At 39.0% G+C, this 25,681-nt stretch overlaps 1 protein-coding gene across 1 annotated transcript in view; it reads left to right on the top strand.

Annotated features, from left to right (window-relative positions):
- The window catches only part of ZNRF2 (zinc and ring finger 2), a 58,915-nt gene that overhangs the window by 13,124 nt on the left and 20,110 nt on the right, over positions 1-25,681 (top strand). Inside the window, exon 2 of the mRNA XM_005480989.4 lies at positions 18,099-18,194. Coding sequence (XP_005481046.2) covers positions 18,099-18,194 — 96 coding nt within the window. The remainder of the gene's footprint in view (positions 1-18,098; positions 18,195-25,681) is intronic.

Genomic DNA, 25,681 nt, shown 5'->3' with positions numbered 1-25,681 from the left:
GTATAAATAGAGGAGAATTTCAGGGTTTTTCTTACACTTGCATATACCTCATCATCCTGGTACACAAATTGAAGTTTTTGTCTTTCTTCCTTTAAGCCGTGAATCTCAGCCTATGGCTAAGTAAAAACTAAAGGGCTTGATCCTGGCCCGGCTGCAGAAGACAGACCTCATGTATTAATACGTTCGTGTCATTCTTGTGGTATTTGGCTAACTGCACTTAATAACAGGATTACCAGAAGACTGGTGATCAGGATATAAATTGTTTGGGGTTAATAGGCGCTGTGTGGAGGCCAGGGAGAGCAGAAGGCATTGCCCCAGGCGGGTCCCTCCCGGGCAGGCCCTTTCAGCACCCGCGCCCTGGACAGCGCAGGCGGAGCCGCGGCCGCTCCCCTCGGGTGCTGCGGGGCTAGGGGCTCCTGGAGCCCGCCGGGGAAGCACAGCACAGGAGCTGTACCTGCCTCTCAGCCCACAGCGTTATAGCTGGGCCTGGGGCTCCTGGAGCCTGCTGGGGAATCACAGCACAGCACAGGAGCTGTGCCTGCCTCTCAGCCCACAGCGTTATAGCTGGGCATGGGGTCTCCTGGAGCCTGCTGGGGAATCACAGCACAGCACAGGAGCTGTACCTGCCTCTCAGCCCACAGCGTTATAGCTGGGCATGGGGTCTCCTGGAGCCTGCTGGGGCATCACAGCACAGCACAGGAGCTGTGCCTGCCTCTCAGCCCACAGCGTTATAGCTGGGCATGGGGTCTCCTGGAGCCTGCTGGGGAACCACAGCACAGTGCAGGAGCTGTACCTGCCCCTTGGCCCACAGCGTTATGGCTGGGCCTGGGGGCTGCTGGAGCCCGCCGGGGAACCACAGCACAGGAGCTGTACCTGCCCCTCGGCCCACAGCGTTATAGCTGGGCATGGGGGCTCCTGGAGCCTGCTGGGGAATCACAGCACAGGAGCTGTACCTGCTCCTCAGCCCACAGCGTTATGGCTGGGCCACGCAATCCCATTGAAAAGAGCAAAAGTTCCTGACAGAGCCTCATTTGCCCCAGTGCCCTGTGGTGCAGAAAGCAGCTTCGACAGCCTCGAGGGTAGACCGGGTACACCTCCCTGGAAGGCTCTTAGTCGTTCTTTCCAAGTTTGACTCACAGGCCTGCAGTTGTTATTTTTTTTATCTACTTGTTCACTTTTATCATATAAAATAAGTTTCTTGTCACTGCTAAACCAGCAGCTTCCTTGTTCTTAGTTTCATCTCTGTTGTTTGTTTTTCATGTGGTTTAAGGACTTTCTGGACCTAGTTCTCATTTTCTGCTGAAAGTTTTGTTAGGCTTGTGGTTTCAACTGGACTTCCCTGCTTGGTTCCTCACAGTATGTGGAAGTAGAAAAGAAAAAGCAAATTATGCAGATCCTTGCTGTTCTCACGCTGTTTAACGCTCTGTGACACCAGTGTTTAAAAAGAGAGAAATAAAGTGTTTGAACTTAACCTGGAGAAACCTCTGATATGTTTTGAGTTAGTTTTAGAAAGATGCCTTGAGCTGTAGGAGGCTCACTGAAAGATTAACCTTTAGAAATAATATTAGTTTTTCTTGACAAGAAGATAAAATCTACAAGGTGGTATTATGAAATATTTACTTTTGAAAAGGGATAGCTTTGTATTCAGTATTGCTGAGGTAACAAGACAAGATCTATCTTGTGTTTGGAAGAAAAAGAACAAAATGTGAATAATTAATTTCACTTAATGGCTTTCAAATCCCAGATGGAAAACACAGTAATACTTTGATTCCTGTGTGAAAACAAGTTTTGTAAATACTTTTGTGACCTTTTTTCTTTCTTTTTACGACCCTGCTGCAGAGAGCTGTGTGGTTTGAATACTTTTTAAAAATATTGTTAAGTGCAGTTTATTTAAGATAGTATGTGCTTTTTTCCCTACTTGCTGTCATCTTATTAGCAGTGTCTTGCAGGATTTGCCTTAGGGGTGGAAATCTTTAATAAATATGAATTCCTTTTTATGCTGAAGACCTTTTGATATACTGCTATATCATTTGAGCAGGTTCTATAAGAACATTGGCAGCTTTATTTGGTTTGCTACTAAACAAAAAAGGATACCACATGCATTTCTTGTACTCCCTAATGGAAGAGATAAGGTGAATTTCAAGAAGAAAAGAAAATAAACTTGTTTTGCTATTTCAATTGTTGGAGTGTATTTTCTAAATGTAAAATAGAAATCCATCACTAAACAAAATTATTACTAGAGTTTTATTAGTGTCTTGGAAAAGATGTATTTCTAAATCACTTGTCCCCAAGTTATGGGTAGCTTTGCTTTGTTTAGGTTGGGTTAGGGTTAGGTTGTTTAGGTTGGCCCCCTGCCATATATCTGGGAACAGTGACAAGTTGTTGGGTGATTTCCAGGGCTGCATTCTTCCTTTCAATGTTTTTTTTTTCCCCCCTCCTCTTAATCTTGCTTCATTTGAGACATGATATATAACATGATTTTATTTATAAGTCCTGGGGTTTTATTGAAGTTGCATTCTGGAATTTCTTTCCCTGGTATTCTGATTTCTTATGTTTGCTATAAGAACAGTTTTTTCCCCTGAATAGTTGCAGAAACATACAGAGATTGGACAGTGAATTAAATACTGTTTGTGTTTGCTTGCTTGGGGATGGAACCCACCATGTCCATTTAGGTTAAATAAATTTCAAACCTTTTTTAACAGATTAGCCTGTGCAAGACAAGCTAGTAGTTTTATAAGGGTTTTCCTCTCCTTGATTAATTTTCAGTTTCTTTCTGTAAAACTGTCCCTGAGGGAATAGGAGTTGATAATACAAGTTGTCATAACTGGCACTTTAGAAAATGTTCCTGTATCTTTTGTAAATTGCTTGTGTACAAGCCATTAGCCTATGAAAAATTAGGCAGCTTTGTAGCTGTCCATATTAATACATTTGGATTTTTGTCTAAATTGGTTTAAAAGACTCTGATTTGTGTTCGCGTGTTCTTGCCAGAATACTAATAGATTAGAATGCTGTATTATTCTTTTAATATTTGGAACTGATTCCAGAAGCTGTTTTATTTTGTGGAAAGCACTGCCCCCAGCTTCATGACAAACCAGGCCAGGCCAAGAACAATAAGGTGCTGCAGGAGTTATAATCCCACCTGTGTTGTAGATTAGTAACACGGGGAATTGACACACATTTGGTTTTGTTTTTCTGAGGCTAGATCACCTGCTTCCCCTTGAAGCTGTCACTGTATGGCTCTGGAGTAACCAGGTGACAGTGTAACAAGATCAGTCTGTCTCAAGATTTAATGCAACCCATGTGAATTTTATTGCAGGTAGACACCTGGTAAATGAATTTTTCTTTTTCTTTTGGAAGTTATTGTGTAGATGTTCAGTGCTGTGAACATCCTTCCTTAAGATTTTAATTTGCACTGTTGTTTTTGAATATCTCTGATGTCAATAAATACTGTCCTATTTACACAATACCTAAGTAGGGCAATTTTTTTGGTTTTGACTTCTACCCAAAAATGTATTCTCATGTATAAAAGAATTCTATTTTCATATATATGACATAATCCTTCCAACTGCATCTATTTTTTCCTCTTAGGCCAGCTTCTGGATAATTCTGATGCAGTTTTAACTAAGCACCAGTTTTACACCAGGAGCAGAATTTCAGACTGTCCCACTATGTTGTGGGCAAAGTACCTGACTGAGTGTACCAGTCTTCTGTTCACAGAACAAGTTCAGCATTCACTCATTTTGCAACCTGGAGCAGGAGAAACTCCCAGGAGGATTAGAGAGATGTTGGTTTTCTGTGGCGTGCTCTGCAGAGATATCTTCCAGACCAGAAACTGCTATTGTAGGTTGCAGGATTAATAGAATGAATTGAACAATGTCTGCACAGTTCTGGAATGAAGAGACACGAGATCAATGGTTTAAATGGCATTTGCACTGCCCAAAGCCAGGAATCATATTGAGTATTGCTATGTTTCAAGGAAAAAGTCCAATAAAAATGGGTTTCCCTTAGTGGCACATCTCTTGGTTTACTCATCTCTGATTTGATACAACTGCTGAAAAAGGCAGGTATGGCAAGAGCTCCTCTGAGAGAAGAGTATGCTTTTGTGGTGACTGGCAGGAATGCCAGCTTCCCTTAGGAGCTTTTATTAAGTGTTCCCAAAAATGGTAGTTAAAGGCAAGTTTTAAAAAAGTTACTTGATAAACCCACAAAGCCTGGAGGTAGAGGCTGTCCTTTACATGCCTATGACTGACTTCTCAGAAGTCTTAAATACAGATAGAATTTGCTGTGGAAGAGCTGGAACAAGTCTGTCTTTTCACCAGAGCTCATGACTTACACCTGGCTTAATCTCACTATTCTGTGTGGGGCTGTACTGTGAAATTTATCACAGCTGCTCTTACACTAACCACTGTGACTTCCTTGCCTTCTGAGGGCTTCTTCCACAATGAAAGGAGTAGATTTAAACTTGTGTCCATGTGGGAAACAGCTATTTTGACCTCTCCTAAATCCAGAATAAGAAAGCCTTTTAGAAAACTGGAAACAGTTTAAGTATGAGAGAATTATATTTCAAGACTATCATGGGGATTTTATTTCATAAGACATTGAAAGTACATCTCCTGTCTACTGAAACAGGTACTAGTGCTCCTCTTAGATAAAGGAGAAAATTTAATTTGAAAAAGAAAAGTGCCTATAAATTAAGTGTTAGAATTAACAATGTGATAATTCAGTGCCTGAACACTTAACAGTGTGAAATCTCTCTTACTTGTGCAATGGTTTGATAAAGTGCCTTTTGAGAACTATTGTTTCCTTCACAGACTATTTTGGAAAGTTACAAATTTCAACCTAGAATGAAAGGCTTCTATGGGAAAACCAATACAAATCTGTGTCTGTAATTAGTTTGACATTTGGGTAGTAGTTGTCCTAAGTAGTCTACCTCAGGGCTTTAGATGTCTAATGTGTGAGAGACACTAAAAAATAATTTATGAGTGCCTCTCTGAAGAGAATTAAATCCCAGGTGTTGGGTTATTTGATGTGTATTATGGAAGGTTTTTTTTCTAAAAGTAAGTTGCTTGCTGGTAAAGTATGTGTACAGTTCACATTTTGGGCACATCTTTCATTTGCTTGTCTCTTGTAGCATGGGGTTTTTTTAATTGTTTGGAGTTATGTCATGGAAGGGTTTCTTCAGATGCCCCTTATTGGCCTTTCCCCTCTGGCTTCTGTTTTGATCTTCTTAATCTCCAAGTTGGCTAATACAGCAGAAAAGGAAGGTGAAGGGACGACCGTGTAAATAAGCTAGGAGTGCAGGCTCCAACTCAGGCATTTTTTATGCTGCAATCAAGAACTGTTCTAAAGAGCTTTTTAATTCTTTCAAAACATGAATTTTTTTTCAATGGGCATTTCATTATTTGTTTAAACTATGCAGTACCTGGATTTAGGGACCTGTGGTAGGGCCTGGCTAACTCATTAGCTAAGATGCTGGTTAAGAAGGCGTTGCTACATAGAAGGCAGAGCAAATTTATGTCACTGATTTACTTTTTCCGTGGTCTCAATGTCATTGTGGCCAAATAGGCATTTTTATAAAAGCTGACAGCTAGTGACTTGGGAGACTTGTTTGACTTTCTGTGTAAGGCAGGGCTAGTTTCTTATTGCCTTTCTCAAGTATAAAATGGAGACGTTGCTCCCATTGTAACCATTGCTTGTTCTTGTCTATTTTGGAGTGTAAGCTCTTTGGAGGAGGGACTAGTACATATTTGTGAACAAACATATTTTTAACACTTGGCATGCTATGATTCTGATCTCATACAGACACTCCTGAAACAAGAATACTAACTGTGATTGCTCCTTAGTCACTCATAAGAAAGAGCAAACACAACAAAACAAAAAACACAAACCTCAACAACCTTTCTTTTTAAAGTAGAATTCATTAGCATGTTGCAGTTTAATGCTATCTCAGTTTTCAAACTCAAGACAGTGTCTGCTTTTTTTTTGTGAGTATTGCTTATGTATATCAAAGGACAGGTCATGAACACTGAAGAGAAACTCCATACCTCTTAAGCAGGTGTAGGTTCTTTTACCTTCAGTAACCTTATGGATGAGTAAAGCAATGAAAGCATGTAACACCCTAAGTGCAAGGTGTAATTAGATCAGTAAAAACATTTGAGTTACTGTGTCATTTTTTCAAACTGCTGAGAGGTCAAACTGTCATTCAATCTATTATTTCCAACTGCAGATCCCTGTTAAAATTTATTTAGTCTATGCTCTCTGTGTGTGTGTATGCATGCATATGTGCATCTTATTAGCATGATCTGGTTAATGTAAACAAGATGTTTCTCTTCTGCATGCAGATATTTAAAATGGGTAACTAACCAACTTTCTCAACAGTTTGACTGATAGACCAATGCAGCAGTTGTAAACAGCAAAAAAAAGAGGAAATGCTCACTAGCATTCCTTACCAGGGATATTTAAATGAGAGTGATACAGAAAATAGGAACAGTTTGTTCAAATGATGTTGTCTTAGCTGTGAAGAAGCAAGAATTACATTTTCTGCCTTAGTTACTGTGGTAGCAGTGGTGTAACATATCATTTGAAAGTTTGGTTGGTTTGGGATTTATGGATGTTCCTAAAGATTTTGTAGAATATGTTATGCGTGCTGTGTAGTGTCATAATAGAGGTGAAAGACTAAATATGGACAAATCTCTCATTGAGCTATTTAAAGCATGCAACTCAATAGCTTTTCTTCACTTTTTACTGAAAATAAATACTTGGGGGGTTATATCTTTTTGACTTCAGTTCTGTCTTTTTCTGAACTAATAATGCATCTTCTTTACTGTTCCTCTTACTAGGCATTTTAGACGCTTTCTTCACAATGCTACACTTTCAGATGCTCTTAAAAGGTTCTGTGTTAGACATGGGAACTTTTGCAAAACTAGTGGTTGCATTACATAGATATAATGCAGCATATTTTCCCAAAATTTGTATGCTGCTTATGTTAAACACTTAAATTATGTTAATACTGAGGAATTTAATGGTCTCATTCCAGTGTACACTTTTGAAATTAACATTTTGTTACCAACCCTTGGACATCTCTGTATTTTGTAATATTCTCTTTAATTATTTTAAATGTCTGGCTTATTATGATCCAACACCCTAGTTTGGCCAATAGTCCATACGTTAAGGTAAATATTCTCCAAGTTGGAAGAATATATGGGTCAATGTAGAGTGAACTTCTCTTAGCGTGAATTTTCCATTTAAAAACAAAAGGCTGCTTTATGATAAGCAGAGAATGTCCATGCTTTTAGATAAAAAGTTAATCCTTAAAGAAAATTCCTTTGTTCTGACAATGAATGGTATTTTTAAGCCAGACTTTTCTAATAAGTTCTGATTTTATTCATAAGCCATACTCCTCCTCTGGAAAAAATCAAGCCAAATGAACAAAAACCACAAAAACCCATCTCCAAAACCCTGAACAACCTTCCCCCAGCAAATTCAAATAACCAACCAACCAGCCCTCCTTACTCAACTCTCACCAGTTTCAAGTCAATGAAAGTAAATGAGTGCATTCGTTAGATATTTCCCTGATGAATTGATAAATGATGTCATCTATGGAGGACTGCTATTGTGGAGAGATAAAGGGGGAAAATACAGTGTATAATGATACAGGAAAATCTGCTGTCATGCTTAAGTTATAAAAATTATTGTTGTGTGATGAAAAAATAGATGAAAAGCACAAGAAAACGAGTATGCTTTGAAACCTTTGTTCCTGGCTTTCTTGAAACTGTAATAGGTAAAAATTTCCTGTTATACTGAGTAATAAATGTAATAATAGTACTTTTGGTATATAATTTAATGCTGCTGTCAGAAAATGAATAATTATTCTGTTTAGAATTAATATATAAATTCCTGGGAACATTCCACATAATAATTTAACATTTTACTTACATATATTCTTCCCAGATGTAATCTTTTTATTTTGTACTCTGACTTTTTTGTCATTGATTGGTTTTCCCCTTTTTTTTTTTGTTTTTGTCACTGCTACCTCTATTTCTGCAGGAACAAGTAGGTTATTGGTAAGTATTTCGACTAAATCAGACTTTACAAAGTTTTGCCTTAGTGAGGACCTCTTTTTTTTTTACCCTCACTTACTTTGGTAAAAACTTTGTAGACAACAGACGAATTGTCTGTAAATGCTGTGCTTTCTCAGGTCTCCATTATCGCCTTGTTTGTGTAGTAGAATAATAGTTCTCAGATTCTCCGAGAGACTTTGTCTTCTGCATGCTTTCAAGCAGCATCATTATCCGTGCTGTCTTCCAAGATGCTGCCTTCTCCTGGGGCTTGCTCCTTTGTTCCTGTCTGCTGCGTTTCAAGTGCAGTGTTTACTTTGTCTCTCCCATTTCTTTTTTTCGTGAGACCTCGTATGCATTTTGGCCAGTTTGCTCAGAAGACTTCTCTGCGTCCAACAAGGTGCTCTGTTTCACGTGTTCGGTTTAGTCATCCTTGTCAACCATTATTCTGCCATTTTCACATCATACCTCTTCCCTTTTAGCTATCATTAAATATATTCTCAGCATGGTATAGCCACCCTCTCCTCTCTTGTTATCATGCTTCATGTAATTTTGATCAGATTTGTTGTGCTGTACAGTACAAGTTTGGAAGATATTTACACCTGTGCATTTTGAAAAACTAGGGCTTGATTCTTCTGATCTTGGAGCATCTCTTCCTATACTCCTTTTTCAATTATGTGGTTTCTAATGGAAAATTTTCTTAAGCCCTGGTACGTTTTTGAATGTAGTATCTTTATTGACAGTGTGAAGTAGGCAGGGGAGTGTAGACAAACTGGTTCCCTGCACTTAAAAATTTGTCGTTGTCTTGCCGAATTACTCAGTTGCCCAAGCAGTGCCTTCTGACAACAGAACACAGTTGTCCTGTCTGTCTTCCTCCACCTATGTTGTGAAATAATGAGTGGAAAGACCTTTTTCAGGTGTTTGAGAAAAATGTTGCTCCAGGCAGTAAGAGAAAATTGAGGGAGTAGCAAAATTCAAGTAGAAAGAAAAAAACCAAATGTCTATTCTCAGGAGAGACTGGGAATGAGAGAGAATTCTTCCTCTTTGAACTGAGGTCGGTGAGTTAAGAAGAAAAAAGCAATGGGAATATGAGGTATCTCTAAAGTAAGAGTTTTCAGGCATTTCATTTGCTTAAAAGTTTTCAGACTTCCAAGCTGGCCTGCAGTGGGTTGTTTGTCATCATAATTGAGCTAGACGAATGTCGGCAGGATGATCTTGTCTGCTGAGTGTAAATAAAATTTGTGCACTGAACCATTGACTGTGCTTTCTGGCTACTTGCTTTCTGAAGAAGATAGGCTCAAAAATGTGTCCACTCTGGCTGAACTTCATATCCAGAAAACAGCTCAGCTCCACAAGGTTTCACCTGAGTGGCAAGTAGCTCCACTTGTGTAGAGAAGCCTCTGAAATGGTGATAGGCTTACTTTCTTCCCGTCCTCCTTATGCTACCCTGCTGGTGAGACTAGAGGGGGACCTTGCTCCTGTCTCTGCTTGCAAAAGATCTGATGATGGAGAGAGAAGAAAAGTGTATTTCCTTTCTTGTCCTTGAGTTGGATTTTGAAGGGAGTCATCACACCTACATGAAAAAGAGAAGTGTGTTTCCTTGGGTTCTCTCCCCTTCACCCTCCCTTGGGAACATACAATGGAAGTGAAAAATATTCCTCTGGGCAAAGTCTCATTGTTAAGGGGAGTTTTTGGTTGCTAGTTGAAAATGTGCTTCTCGAGGGTTGTAAGCCAAAAGCAAAAATCTTCTGGGTTTAGGGTGTGGGTGGAGCCTTTTTAATATGAAAACCAAAGCTTGCTCCCAACCAAAGTTTATATTCACACTTGTCAGTCTTCAGCTACTTCAGATCCATTGAGAGACTTGTGGTGTGGATCTGTGATGGGCAGGGTGTGAGTGTTTCAAATGCAGGTAATGAAGTAGTAAGTTGAAGAGTGAATAAATGGCTTCCAAGTCACTTGAAGAACTGTTCCTGTTTGTGCTTGTCAGTTTGACAGTGCAGGTACTGTAGGAGTTTGGATGGCAGAGACTTGAGCAATCTCTCCTTTAGCTTGACCACAGATCCCTATGGATGATGGGACTGGGGGGATAACACTGACCCCACAAAACAGGTGGAGCCAAAAAGGTCTTGTCTTTCTCCCTTTGTTGGGTGCTTGCATCGATCTGAAATGTCACTCTTAAAAGGCAGTTCCTCTAATAACAGCTGTTCTTATTGTTCTGTTTAAAGTTAATATCAAGCTTTCCACAGGTCTGCCTGTAATTTCATCTTCTGGTTTGCAAGATATATTAAAATTGGGCGCTTTTTTTCTGTCTTAATGGTTGTGTTCATTCAGTTTCTAAAACTGCAGCTGTCAATTATAATCATCATTACACAATAATTTTACATTGGTATTAGACACCTGAATTGTGTAGTTGATAAAGGCTTTGTTTATGAGTCAGAAAATGTCTTATTCAATTGATCTTCTTCATTCTGTACTGCATTATTTTTCAGTGATTGCTACTGAAGATCTAACTTTCCCACTTACCAAGATGAAGGGAGCTGAAGAAGTTTGTAATAAAATTTTGTCTTTCATAACTTTTTGCTTAGGACATGAAGTATTATCTAAACATATAGGTTCTTATTATTCTGTGGACTCCTAAACTAAAATAATTCAGATTTGCTTTTATTCCCCACTTTATATACCCCCCTTTCCCACTGAGTTCTGTGGGACGTTTAAATCAGAAAACACAAGAGAAAATCCCTTGTTTCCCTCAAGGAATTCAAAGATTTGTTTACTTCAGTGTTATGGCACAAAAGTGGGGAAGAAAACCCCTCTAGATTATGAACCTGAAATCAGTAAGGGCTTATTTGTTCTTACTGTGGCTCAGTTTTCTAGAAAAGACAGAGCTTAGAATGTTTGTACTGTGTTCCTTATTTCTGTTTGGTTTCATATTCTCTCCCAAAGTGAGGGGAGTATTTCTTTATTTCTTTTCACCTCCAGAAGTCTTTCCAGGTGGTGCTGTGTTCTCCTGGCTTAGACAATTGTCAACAGAAGGAAGGATGAAAGGTAGAGAACTAGGTGTGATTTTTCACCGAGACATTTTCTTAACAAAAAACTTAAGTCCATAAAGTGTCAAACTTTCTCTGAGTAGCCATTTCTATTGCCAGCCACAGCACCTAGAAATTTTCCTGTAGAAGGTTCGATGGCAATTGGTAATGCTCTTTTTTCTTTTGCTGTCTAACTTAAAGACTTTTAAAAATGTTAGTTCTTTGTTCTTGAATTTAGTGTGAAATAATTTTCATATTCTCTTTGATGGCTAGGGTAAACTTGCCAGGCAAGATCTCAGCTGTGTTAAAGCAATATGCTTTAGTGCACAAAGCTTTGTGGTTTTCTGCTTACAGAATTACTCATTCTCTTTTTCCATTTCAGCTGTCTGAGGAGAAGAGAGAATTCTGTGACCATATAACTCTTAACTCTGATAGACCATGTGGCCTTTACTGGACAGCTTTTTTTTTTTTTTTTTTTTTTTTTTTTTTTTTTTTTTTAAACTACTTCAAGTTTTACAAATTAGTTTACAGAAGAAGGGAGTAATAGAATTTTATCTTGACCAGGACTGTTACTTCACCGAGAAGCTGAATGATTTCCATTTATTTTTCTGCTGTCCTTAAAATTTTACTTCACAGTCTTCTACACAGTTGAACAGAAAAAGGAAGAAGTGGAATAAGCAGAGGCATTATGCTTTGACTTGAAAATATTTATACTATTTTGATGTATATTCTTATAAGGCAACTTAGAGAATTTGGTCTAGGTGAAAAAGTAGATGAATGCTGAAATAGTTGGGGAAAAAAGATCATACATCTGCTTTAGGAAAATAATTCAAATGAAATGTCATAGTGGTCTGCTTTGGGTTTGTTTTCAGTCAACTTCTTTTTTGGAGGCTGGGCACTTGAGAAAACTAAATAAAATGCTAAACTTATAAGCATTATGGAGGGAAAAAATTGCATTCATAATTTTTTAACAAGTTTAAAAAGTGCCAATAATGGATTAAAAAAAGACAGATAAGAGTTAATAAATGTGAGCAGAAATATAGCACTGTATATAAAATGGACCTGGCTAGCAATGGTTCTGCTGAAGATTTAAGGGTTGTTGTGAGACATGAGGCAATCACCTGTTGGTTTGTTTAAAATGTACCTACCTATATATACACCCATAAAAGAGATATCACTGTGTATAGATAGATCTATATATACTAACACCTAGTGTAATGGGACATTGTAATAGGGAAGTATTAATTTCTGCTTAGAACTTATGAAGTCTTAGCCTGAAATCTCTGCCCAGTTCTTGGCAATGCACCATGGTGAGACTGGAGAGAGGACAAGAAGAGCAATAAAAGGTTTTGGCATCAAGGCCTGTGAGGAAACATCAGAGTAACCTGTTTGTTTTCAGACTGGGGGAAAAGATAAAGGGTGCACACTTCCCAGTGTCTGTGTGTTTTATACTGAGCAGAGTTACTGACTGTTCTCCATGTCTGTTGAACATATAAGAAGTAACCAACTCTTTTTATGTGTTGTATTGTTTCCTTTTTAGCATTATTATGCAGGCTTTCTTTGTATGATAGTGATTTTGCATACCACACTCATACTTCAAATTTACTGTATGCTATGTTTCCAGATTGTCTGTACTTCTTTTTTGAAGTACCAAAGAACATGTGTGAATATGTAAGTAACATTTGTCAGGCTTCTTATTCTCAAATACACTTTAGAAAAAGTGTGTGGATGCAAGGATTTCTCTTAAGACTTCTTTAACAGTAAAACAAGGTAGATTTATCCATCTTATTTGAAAACACAAGGATACAAAGACTTAAAATAGTATTATGCTGCATACTTTAAAAGAGCAGCTGCTCCCATTCTGCTTTTAGTTTGGCTTTGGCAGTGTTCCAGTTGATGTTTTCTGCGGAAAAGTTACTCTGATCAGGCTCATTCAGTCTTTTGTGTTGTTGCAGTTTTTATTTTTGCTTACTTCTTTCTACAGCTGTTTAATATTTGTCTGAAAGGATCATTCACTCTTCTGTGCAAGTCTAATATGTTTCTTTATGTGTAATTCTGTGACACTCTGCACTGTGTTGTCTGGAAGTTCTTAGCAGTTTTGTGAGGTTTTTTTCTGTACCACAAAGTAGATATTCCAGAATAAGTGCCAGCATGATTTTGTAAAAATCTTAGCAGTCTGGGAGTTTGTTTTTCGTTGGATGTTTATGTTTGCTCTGCTGTGCACTGATGTGCAAACATAAGCAGCCTGATGTTTGCACAGCAAGGCAAACACAGTAAGGCATCGCTAAGGGCTTGAAATTGATGCTGATGGAGTGAGTGGCCACCCATCAACCTGTCCCTGTGGGTAGTTCCCAAGTCTGCCAGAGAGGAAAAGTGTGAGTTTGATAGATGGATGTCAGAGAACATGGGATTTCTTCGCTAACTGGAGGTTCACTTGCAAAAGATGGCAGAGCTTGAAGAAAGTGATAAATTCAAGAGAGAATGAGACAGAATTCACCTCTGCTATGTCCTGATACTTAAGTAGGTTTAGTTATTTCAGATTTTCTCTGTCACCTTGGGATTTTTTAGTAGCTGTACTGCAACTTTCTGTTCTGCCTCCGTTTCTTGTAATTGTTACTTTTTTCCCAGGATTTTGGTTTTGTTTTAAGTAATGTGTTACTTTCAGTGTTTGTACTCAGGATTGTGAAACTAGATGGTGGGAGCTTGTAAGAATTTGGCTCCGTGCCCTCCTAAGGATGCAGTTGCAAAAGTCAGCTAGAGGTGTGTGTGCTTGCTCAGTTTTGGTGCTCAGTTCTTTAGTGCTGTACTTCTGTATGTAGGGAATGGGGTGAGAGATGGTCCTTCAGTGGATTTAGGGTGTGTCACAGCCCGAGCTCTCTACTGAGGGAGAAGGAAGGGCTTTGCAGTGATGTGCTGACAGTGATAATGCTGATGCAAAGGTGATAGTTGTTATCTGGGACAAAAATAAGGGATGCTCTGAAATCAACACCTTCCTAAGAGCTGGATTTTACCTAGAACTGTATGTTATCTGTTGTACTGCCCTTGTAAAGAGGGTGAGAAAGTAGTTGATTGAGTTTCATAGGATTTTGAAAGACACTTCATGTGATGCTACCTCATCTGATAGCTGCTTCCACTTTTTTGTCCAAATGTCTGTGAATTATCTACAAAACCCAGTAAAACAAGTCATGTAGAGAGCAAGTTATTTCTGACCCACTGCTGATTGTTAAAGTCATGTGAAATTTTCTTTAAGTTATTGGAATTGTTCCTTGAGAAGACAGTAAAAACAAACATGGGCTATAAATGTTGTTATCCTGCTGGGCAGGGATACAATAGAGTCTTTGTTCTTTCCCAGTACTTAATTGTAAACTGGGTCATGCTGATTTGAAGGTATTGCCTTCTGATTTGAGGAAAGGTAGAAAAAGATGAGCTTTTAAAGGACCTTCAACTGGCTTGTGGACAGTGTATGTTGTTTGCTTATTTATATTTTTCAAATACAGTTAGACTAAAATAAATATTTTGTCTGTAGCCAAAGTAATTGTTCTTTGGGGTTACCAAAAGGAGTTGAGATGGTAATTTCCTTTGCACAAAACTTACACTATGCATCTCTTGGGGAAGATGGCTAAATCCAGGAGCTGGATTGCAGCTCAACATTGTGAAGCCATGAGAAATCAGATTTCACTTGTGTTTAAAGAATGTTTCAGCAAGTGCTGTGAGCCCAAGGCTCTTTTTCTACTATTATGCTAGTCTCTGGCATACAGCTGACTGTGGTCCCTGGAAAACCATATTTTTCACAAATACACCTTTTATTTCGGTCAGCTGAGTTGTTCCTTGGATCTTAGTTAAGTGTGATGTCCTCTGTTCTTTGGGTCCTTCAGTTCTGCACACTGAGTAGAGCTACACAGCCAGGTATCCCAGACTTGCTGTGTCAGTATATTTGTAGTTGTTTAACCATTACCTTCACATCCCCTCTGACACAGGACAAGCCACAACAAAATGTATTGTTAAAATACTTACTATATTGCTAGAATACAAATTATTTACTAGCTATAAGGGCACGTGCATGGTGGTAAAAGCATATTCATCTGAATATTCTAGGGGGATAACCTGCAATATTTTTCACTGCTGTCTATCTTGAAGCATGATTTAAAGTAAAAGGAGTATTATTATTAAATTATCGTTATTATTCACTCAAGCTCTCCCCAATACTTTATTTGGATTAAAATATTTCCTCCAAGAAATTCCTGGGATACATACCTTCTTAATACTGTTAACTTTAACAATAGTTCTAAGGACCTGTTGGTGGTTGTCCCTGCTCCCTGTCACTCCCAATTACATGTGCTCATGACTCTAGGGAATAAGCTAGAAGAGTTCTGTCCAGAAAGCAGAGAGAACTTGTTAATGACTGTCTCAGTGCTTAACTAGCCATGAAAATAAAAGTCAACTTGCTGTAATGCAAACACCCCCTTCTGTCACAGCAGGACTCAGTCTGAAGCATATAAGGAAGTTTGAGGCTTTTTCACATCAAACTGTGTTGTCAATTATGCCTTACAGAAGGTTATAAATGAGAATAATGCATGGGTCTTAAGTCTAGTCAAAACCTAGCAATCAACAGCAGTAGGGTGATAAAGATTGAGAGAAAATTTACGCTGGGTCAGTTTTTGAAGAAACTTTTGACAGAACAGTAATGGGTGGTGGGCTTGGGTGTTTGGAAGACTGAGTTACTAATTTTTATTTTCGTCATGTTGAGGTGTAGCCTGCTGCCCTGGTTTAGGGCAAATTTGAGAGAAAACCTCTGAAGGGGTTCCTCTAGAAAGCAGATTCAAGCAGCCTCTCCCCTAACTGGTTTGGAAAAACATTTCCCTGGAGAAAAGTGGAAAACCCCCTATTTATTTAACAAGCCAAGTGTTCACCAGCACAAAAAACAAACAATACTAAACCAAAAAACCTCTTGCTCCTCTGAAGAGATAATGCATTCAGAAAATGCTCTTTGTGGGCTGCAGCTCAGCTCGCCCAGTCTGTTATCAGTCTCTCTGGCAGTGTCCTGGGCCTGGTGGGCCACAGGTGTGAGCGAGCTCCTGGTGTTTTTCTGGGTTCTTCAGTCCAGAGTATGTTTGAACAGTTCCAAGAAAAAAAAAAACAAGCAACACAGTCCAGGGAACTTCACTGCCTCAGCTATCCAAAAACTAACTAAAAGCACAGGAGAGCTCTCTCTCACTGTCTCCTTCTGCAGACAACACAGTCCAGGAGCAGGAATGTGGAGGAGTGAGTGCAGTTTCTGAAAACAAACTCTGTGCTTCTTTTCTCCCCCTCTTTGCTGTCTGAACCAGTCTTAAAGGTGCAAAACTTATTTCTGGACTAAACAGACAAATGGGGATACAATTCAGCATCATAAAGTCACCCAGGACACCTGTGTGAAGGAGGCTACACAGTGGCTGAAAGGTCACTGATAAAGCTTTCAGCAAGTAAATGAATGCTTTCAGCTGTTTTTTTCCAAAAGACATATTTGGCTGTGCTATGCTTATTGATCTGTTGTTTGTAAAAATGTGGGTTGAGGGAGGAGGAATAAAATCAAGAAGAGAAGAGCAGTGATCAAACTGAAGTGTAAGATTGACACAAAGAAATAAAGAAATAAGAAAAGAAATAAATATGACTAAAATTGAAAACTGGAAGAAGCAGAACTGTACTTTAGCTCAGGAAGTGGTTTCTAGCACATGTTCAGCTGCTGCCCTAAGTTCCTTATGGTTGTTACTAGCTGTCCTTTGACTTGCTTCCTATAAGCTGCCCATAAGAAATACATAATTTTCTTGATAAGGAAAGTGCAGTACTTGTATCAAGTGCTAATGCTTCAGGTTAGTTGCTTGATCTACATCTGGATAATAATTAACAGTAAAGATGAAAATTCTCAGGCATCAGTTGTTTGAAAGTGCGGCATCAAGTTGCTTGTCATCCTTGACTGACTCGGTTTATTGTGGACTCTCAAGGTTAGAAGTACAGAAGCAAGAGGCAACAAACTAAAACATGTGGGAGCAGGCCCAGATGGGAATGCTGGTGGAAGGTGCAGTGACCTTTTATACAGGCCTGCACCATTACTCTTCACAGCATCAAAGAAGTTGTGCCTTTGTGCTGAGAGTGGATGTAGATTCGATATTTTTGCTGAATGGTGTCCTATTGGACAATACCAGTAGGTCCACTCCTGAACAGCTACTATGCATTGAGATCCCTGCTGGTGGTTTTTTTGTCTCTCACTTGTGTGTTAATTATTCAGCAGATCAAAATCAATCAGGCTCTTCTGTGGATTGTAAAAGTTGTCCAGCTGATCTTGTCCTTTAACTGGAAGATTGCTGTCTTTGGCAGTGACATAAATTTAGGTATTAAGCACTTTTGTCATAGGCTGTGATGCAGTTGCATCACAATCCAGACTGTCTTAATTATTCTTTACCCCATGTTGCCTGAGGCGGTGACCTCAAAAGCTAAACAAGGTTATGTTTGGCTAGGATGAGAACAGTCAAACAAATTCAGTGCTACAGGAAGTTTTAGTGATTCAGTAGGTGAGGCAACACCCCTGAGTTAATATTTTCCCAGGGCCCCAGTCTGGTAAAAGATGCTGCAGCTTGTGTGACAGCATGTAAAACCAAGATCCTTGGTTTCAGTACAATTCCCAGTAAAAATGAACATGTTAATTCAGGATTCCTGCCCAAGTTCAAATTTTAATGGCTCTATTCTCTACACATTTGTAATTTGTTTTAGTGAAGTCATGTGATTCTCTTGCTCCTGCCCTAAACTGTTAAGTTGTTAAGTTAGTGTTCCAGAGGTGCTAACAATGTTTGCAATTGTCAACAGAATGATTTCTAGAAACAATGGTCCATTTTGAGATCTTTTGAAATCAAGGGAATCTTATTTATGTAAGAAATGTCAGGGCAAAATTGAAAAGCCCCCAGATTTCTTTTTTCTTTATTTTTATATATTTGCTACACGGTTGAGTATGCTCACACTTACATATTTTTATTTTCCACAGGATTCAAGTGCCCTGTATGTTCAAAATTTGTATCTTCTGACGAAATGGATTTACATCTTGTGATGTGTTTGACAAAACCAAGGATAACCTACAATGGTAAGAAAGAAGTAAGCTGATAATTATTTATTCATTTTAAACATTGGTGTGATAATAGTCCTTTACTTAATAAGATATTCTGGTAACTAGTTTGGTGGACTCATTAATTAGGTATTTTTTTTGCTTGTAGTTTGTTTTCTAATTAATTCCTAAGAACTTGGTCTTTGTATACTGCATGCCAAAATAATTTGTCCTGTGTCCTGCAAACATAAAATTATTCTTTTTTGAATGTGTTTATTCCATTTTTTGACTACGGGTCAGTGTGTGTTTATTGCCCAGTGGAGATGTGTATAGTTTACACCTCCTTTCATTTAATGACATCAGGTAGTGAGGTGAGTCCAAGTGAGTCTCCTGGGGACTTTATTAAGGACTGTTACTTGACATGCTCTGCATTTGCACATTATTCAAGAAAATTACATTTTCTGGGAGGAACTAAAGAACTTCTCCTTTTTCATTTGATTCCATATGTGATACTTCATAAAGACTGGCTATATCTTTTTGTTATTTTAATCAAACTGGCCAATATTAAATGAATCACCTGTAGTAGCACTGTTTTTTTCCCCTACTAATAAGCTCTCCTTCTAGACAAGCTTTAATGCAAGGCAAACAGGACTTTTGCCACTGAGTTCAAGCCTTTTTATCACTGTGGCTTAGGCTGACACTCAGTTCTACTGCAAGCACAAAAAAAGGCTTGAGGAAACAAGGAATTAAAAAGTCTTAGTGCCTGCTTTGGCAGAAAATCTTTACAGTGCATCTTCAATGAGATTACTGTTCGCCAGTCATCAGATGTCAGAATAGAATGCAGTTAGAAAGAAATTGTGGAGAGGAGAGGGAGCTGGGCTTTTTTTGCAGGTGAACAGCAAGAAGCTGAAAGTTGGTGCTCACAAATTACATCAGGGAAAAATCTGATTCAGTGTTAAGTAGAAATGTCACATAATGAGAGGGGTCAAGGCACTTGAAGAGGTTGTGCAACCTCCATCCTTCAGCAATTTAGTCTAACTTGGCCATGCTTTAAGTGAGGGGCTGGACCAGAAGACCACCAGAGGTCCCTTCCAACACAGGTTATTTACTAACTAAATAACCTGCAGTGTCACGGGCTCTTTGACCCTCCAGGTACCTTGCTGTTAGGGTATTCTACACTGGACCATTTTATTGAAACAAGTCTTGAAGAATGGTTGGGCCCATCTTATTTTTTGGATACCATAATGCTATCCAAAACTATTGGCTCTTAACTGCAAAAATAATTTGAAATCATATGCTTAGAGTTGCGAAATCCATTTGAAAGCACAGTACTTAGGAAAAGTAAGTATTTCTTTTTTCTTCTGGTGTTACCACAAATGTATTTGAGAAGGTTGACTTCATCTGACAAAGAGGGCTTTTTTTCCTCTTTATTTTTCCTTCTTAAATTCAGGTCTGAGCATTTTCCAAGATAAGGTGTGTACTGAGGGATGTTGGACATTGGAGAGAAGAGAAGCACACTAGTCACCCCAGTCAGGGCAGGAAAATGCACTTGGGATCAGTTAGGGTGGAGCAGGAGGAGGCAGACTGGCAGAGAACAAGCTCTGGCACTAATCCACCTGAGGGGGTGAACACAAATTTGACTGACTGAAATCCTTTTCCCCTGCTGCTTCCTACATGTACATATGAGTGCATTCAGCTGACTGACTTCTGTTTGAAGATATGGTAATTGTATAATGTAACCTCTCAGTATTGTTTGATGTTTGTTTGAATCACAGTGGTGATATATTCTTATTCAGACTCCTTTTTCCATCTTGCATTGTTTCAGCTTACACACTGCTGGTTGGAGCCCCTTTGGGCCATTTTGTTACCTTTGCACAGTTTTTTAAGTCAACAGATGAGCAGAAGAAAATCCTGTGAGTGGCAGCTGAAGACACTCTGGATAATCTGCAGCATGACAAAAGTGGTTGTGGGCAATGCAATAGGAGTTAACAGCAGCTTGTCATCTCTTGCCTTAGGAGTGTCTGCTGTACAGTGAGCCTCAGAAACTGATTCTAGGAAATGGTTATATAAGTGTGAAATAAGGAAACTATCAAATTAGGTAAACTGGTTTGAGAGAGATACGTAGAAGTATGGTCTCATTTTCATGCACACTTCAGAGAAGTGTGCATTGATCCTTGTGGCTCCAGTTGCTTAGTTCCTGGAGTCAGGGACTAAAGGTGAAATTATAGCCTGTAGCTGGCTATTTAAATTACTGCAGCAGCATGAAGAAATTGAGGATATGGCTTCTGAGTTGTGCAGTGCTCAGTTGTTCCTTTGTGTTATAGTTGTGGTCCCTTTAATGAGGCTAATGAAAAAAATTAACTAGCAGGTTGGTAACTTAATGCTGCCATGATTTCAGGCCCAGACCTGCATATGAATGTCTATATGCATGCATTTTTTTTCTTGTCTGTTTTGCTGTTTGTCATCACGAGATCAGTGATGAATCAGCCTTTTTGCCATAGGCCAAGCGCATCTCAAGTTTTGTTTGAGATAAGAAAAGATGCTGCTGTCAACTTTTGATACCTGCTTCCAAAATAGAAGGCATCTCTTCATGTTTTACTTTCTCATTGTTATCTTGGCCTCATGCCATATATACTAGAATAGAGCCAAGCAGGCATCATTTGCTTCTGTTGGTCACTGATATTTCCCAGTCCTGTTACCACTAGAAGGGAAAATATCTTTTTTCTTTTCTTCCTTTTTTTTTTCTCCTCACCTTCTTTTAGCTCTTAGTTTTGTGTTGCAAGGAGTTGAAGAGAGACTTAGACTTTGCAGGTTCAGAAGTATTTAGAGATTGAGCAGTTGGATTGAACTGTGCTTATGTCTAGTTCTGTTCTAGATGTCTTTCCTTATGGTACTGTAAATGTATTAGTTATTTCTAAGAAACACCAGGGAGCAAATTGCATGTATTTTGTCATTCTGAGAAGCCAAACCTTTCTTTTTAAATATGAGTCTGAGGCACGCAGTCTCCCCCAGAAAAATGTTACAAGACTGCCTAGCTGTGATTTGAAGTTTAAATAAATTAATGAGTCCTCCCAGCCAATCTCTAATTGCTTTCTGAGCTACCTTTGTGCATTGCATTTGGCAGTTGAAAGGGTCAGTGAACTGCAAACTCGGGCAGCTGTCTGATTTACATGTGTTTTCTGAAAGAGTGGTCACAAAATTGTCTCAGTTCTATGCTGGAAGTTGTGCTGATTTTCATATAAATATATCAGTATATTTTATTAGCCTTATTCTTTCAAAATCATGTGACTTGTCTGTAACAGAGATCCCATTGCTGACTGAATTAGGCATTTTAAAAGAGCTCTTTCTTTTTTTCTGTGGAACTTTGTTCCACATTCCTTAAACTACTTGTGGTGTTCACACATGAACCAATATTCAGGCATTTTTATACAAAAGCTGGTTAAATTAACGGTATTGTGCAGAAAATATCATGGTGCTTGGTGATGTTGTCTTTAAAAACCTTTCCTAGCAGTTAGCAAATGCTTGCTGAGTTGTTGAGGAGCCAGAGCAGGTCCCATGCACTGGCTAACCACAGGTTGCCAAAAATCAGTTTTTGAAGAAAGTGGGTTACTTGCTAGTTGACAGGGTGGTTTGTTTTTTTGTTTTTTGTTTTTTGTTTTTTGTTTTTTGTTTTTTTTTGAAAGACTGCTAAAATATTGTGTAGCCATACCTAATCCTTTGGGCTTCTCCAGAGTGTTAAATGAGGCTCCTTGCACCATTTTGTTCAAATTTGTCATGGTGACAAGCAGGGAGCCCTCTTAGGGACTGCTCTGTGAAAGGTTTTGCTTAAATTGTAGCCCCATGTTTTGGTCAGATACGGGCAGTGCCTTGGAAGCAACTTACCTTCAACTCCCTGCTGATGATTAAAGGTGCCTGGCAAAGTTTAGATTTTGAATATAATTATTGTGTTGTTGCAATATTAATACAGCTTTTTTCACTGGAAGATGTTCTATAAAAAATTGAGGAGACACAAGAGAGACTCATGACTTTAGATGCTTTGCAACAAACATACCCAGTATCTTCTGATGAAACCCTGCACTTGATTCTGAAATAATTCTGGTTTTCATTTTTAAATTGTTGTGTTGTTTCTCAGCACACTTTGTAAGACTCCATTAGTTTTATTATGACTCGAGGGCCCCTCAGAGGGCAGGGACAGCAGCCTGGCAGCTGGCCAGATGGGGCAGCCAGTGACCCTGCAGGGCTGGGGAGAGCCAGTCAGCTCACTAGGCTGCTTGGCTGGCCTGGCCAGCCGGCCTGTCCTCTTTCAAAAGTTTTGATTGAATTAGCACATTCCTGTGGAATAGTTTGGGTTTCATCAAGTCAGCACTTTCTGTTGGAATGGTGTTCTACTGGAAACTTTCAGAGCTGATCTCCTCAAAGCTGCTCGCTCAGGGGTGCTTCTGCTTTGACATCAGTGCTGCTCTTGCTCAGACTGCTCTGCATTTAATTCACATGTGGCAGTGGGTCTGACTGTTGGCCAGCATATTTACTCAGGTTCGTTTTAAGGGGAAAAGCTTTCACTAGTGTCATTCAGAGAGGAACAATGTTAAGATATCCAGTGCATGAACTGCTGAAGGTTTTTTCCTTACTTGAAGGAAGGACTTTGTAATTTTCTATTTAAGTTACAATAAGTGAATTTTTTGGACCTGTCATTAAAAAACAGCTGGAGATCTGACATCACAGATAGCAGGGATTACAGATATGATTTTATATTGAGTTTATCCAACTTCTTTGAAATGGAGAATTACTGTGTGGAAAACTGTTATAGACAGAATATTAAAAATGAAAGTATGTGTACCAGAAGGAAAAACAGGAGTGGAACTCAATGTGCTCTTCCTCTCTGGCAATGTACTTTGTTTTCTGGGGTGTTTACATCACCAGGCACAAATAGTGGAATGTTCCCATGCTGTCTAACCAAATTCACAAAATCACAGGATATTCTGAGTTGGAAGATACACACAGTTGGGTCATTGAGTCCAACTCCTAAGTGCATGAACCACACAGGGATGGAGTCCACAACCTTGGTGTTATTAGCACCATGTTCTGACCAGCTGAGCTGATCTCAAACTGACTTGGGCCACAACAGTGCAATTGATTCAGATGAGCAAGCATGCAAAGCAGGGTTTTGTCGTGATTTAAACACACTGATTTTTGTTCTAAATTGGTTTCAGGTGTTGGGTCAAGTTTTGTCTTGAGAGGAATGCGTTTCTTGCTGGGGCTGCCATATGCTGAGGCCTGCATGTGAGCAGAATCTTGAGCTGGGATCTGTGTAAGCAATAATCCTTCTAGAGGAGTTGTCAGCATTGAAATGATGGCCATAACATGCATTTTGATCAAGAACAGAGACTTGGATACTGGCATGAGTCACCTAAAGGATTAAATAAAAATATTTTGGAAACATTCTTTGTGAATGGGGCTTACCTAATTTTTAGGTAAATTAAAGTTACAACCTTTGTTGATTGCTGCCTGTTTCAGCATCTTTGCGACAAGATAATTATGCCAGAACTTGTTGAGTTCATATTGCTGGTAGAAGGAAAGAAAAATAGTGCACCTTAACCTAATGTTTGAAGCACCAAAATGCATGATTCTGGTAGTCCTGCCCACTGCAGTGACTTGATTTGCTTGGTCACTTCTGTGCACCAAGGGAGAGTATTCAGCAGGGCTGATGCTCTTGGCTGTTTTGACTGATGCACTCAAAACTTCAGGAATGAAAAGGATTATTAACTTCAAGTTAATTTCTCTGCCACAGTTCCTGAGATCATACCTTGAAAGACCTTGCAAAAGGGCATCTTGCCAGTCTGCCTGGAAAAGCTTAAGCCTTCCTCCTTGTCCTCATCCTTTAATAGGACTAGACTTTTAGCAGAGCAGTACAAAATAATGCTAAGGCAGATCAGTTATTTCATTCCACTTTATCCAAGGTGTAAAATTCTTCATAAAATTTCTTGATTCTGTAATTTTTGAAGTTTAAGAAGATTCCTGGCTAAAAGTTTATAGTTTCTTACTCTGCCCTAGGTGGTTCTGTGCTCTGTCCTCAGGGATGCTGGGGAGGCAGAAGAGCATAGTTTAAAAGGTAGTTTAACAGAACATGTAAAAAGACACCCCCCTGGTTGCAGTTAAACTAGTGCTATTTACTCTTTCTTTTGATCTTATGTTCTCGCGAACATCCTCCAGAATATGTAGGAGGTTCATTCAGTTTCCCCAATGCTTTAAAACTGTTTTCTTCAGTTTTGAAGAAGACTGAAGAAAACAGTTTTTTATACTTTCAACACTGAAAAAAACTGTTTTCTTCAGTCTTGAAAATATAAAAAACGGTTGAACTTTGAGATTTTTTTTTAAAGTGGTGACAGTAGAACATTATTATAGTAAATAAAATTTTCATCTCAGACATTTGCACAGATGTTCTTCTGTAAATTGATATAATACTGACCCAGACTTCAGGAAGAGCAATTATGTTTAAAGTAATGTTTGATTAAAATATATTGACCGGTTTGTACTTTCTGCCTTTAAGAATTGTTGATAATGTTTGGACAAGAGCAGGCTTTTACTGATGTTCACCAGTCTAAGCCAAAGATAGCTACTTGTCCAAACCAGACTGCCAAGAGGAACAGTGGCAAACTTAATTTCTTCCTCCCTTTGTTCAATAAAGCTGTATTTCCTTCTCACCATCCCAAACCTCTCCTTCAGCAGTTTTTGGTGCCTCACAGAAGAGCATCACTGCAAAAGCAGCCTGTTACATTTCAAGTTTGTTGGGAAGGGAGAAGAGTAATGCTGATAAATGTCACTGAATAAGACCATGCTGTAGTTCAACTTGTGCAACCTGTGCCTGCCTAAAGGGAGGAGGTGGGACCTGCTTCAGTGACCCCATTCCAGCCTCAGTCACTGGATGAACTGGGTCAGTCTCTTACAGTGTGGAGTTTCAGCACTTTTAGAAGCTGCAGTCTCTTATCTTTCCTCCACACCCACAAACTGTCAACCCTTTGCTATGGAGCCAGAAAAGTAAGCTGTGTGTTTGTATTGGTGTGGCTGTGAAGAAAGCTCATCAAATGGGAACACAGTGTAACTGACAGGGAAGTACTTTGAATGTCTGGAGCAGCAATTCCCAGAATTGCCGACTGCCCCATTTATCTCTGCAAGATATACTCAAGGAGATGTAGTGGTGGTGGTTGAAGTATCAATATTGCTTCTTGTTTTACTTTGCATGCAAGAGAAATGTGGGCTATAGATTTGTGAAGAAGCTATGACAGCTCACTTTCATGGTTCAGGTTGGAGATGCTCAGTAGATCATGCTGGATTTTCTTTCTACTGTAATGAACTAAAGCGGATATGATTTGATCCTGCTGAGAAGGACACACTGCAGAGATCACACCTATTAATATCTTACACTTTTGTCTGATTTGTTGTGCATGTGACTTACTCTTCTAACAAACCTTTGGGGAGAAATATTTTCCGCATACTTTTCCTTCAGCCAGGCCTAAATCTGCTAGACT

Source organism: Zonotrichia albicollis, chromosome 1 (assembly GCF_047830755.1).
Source record: "Zonotrichia albicollis isolate bZonAlb1 chromosome 1, bZonAlb1.hap1, whole genome shotgun sequence".
Classification (NCBI taxonomy): Eukaryota; Metazoa; Chordata; class Aves; order Passeriformes; family Passerellidae; genus Zonotrichia; species Zonotrichia albicollis.
This window is presented reverse-complemented; position numbering and strand designations above follow the sequence as displayed.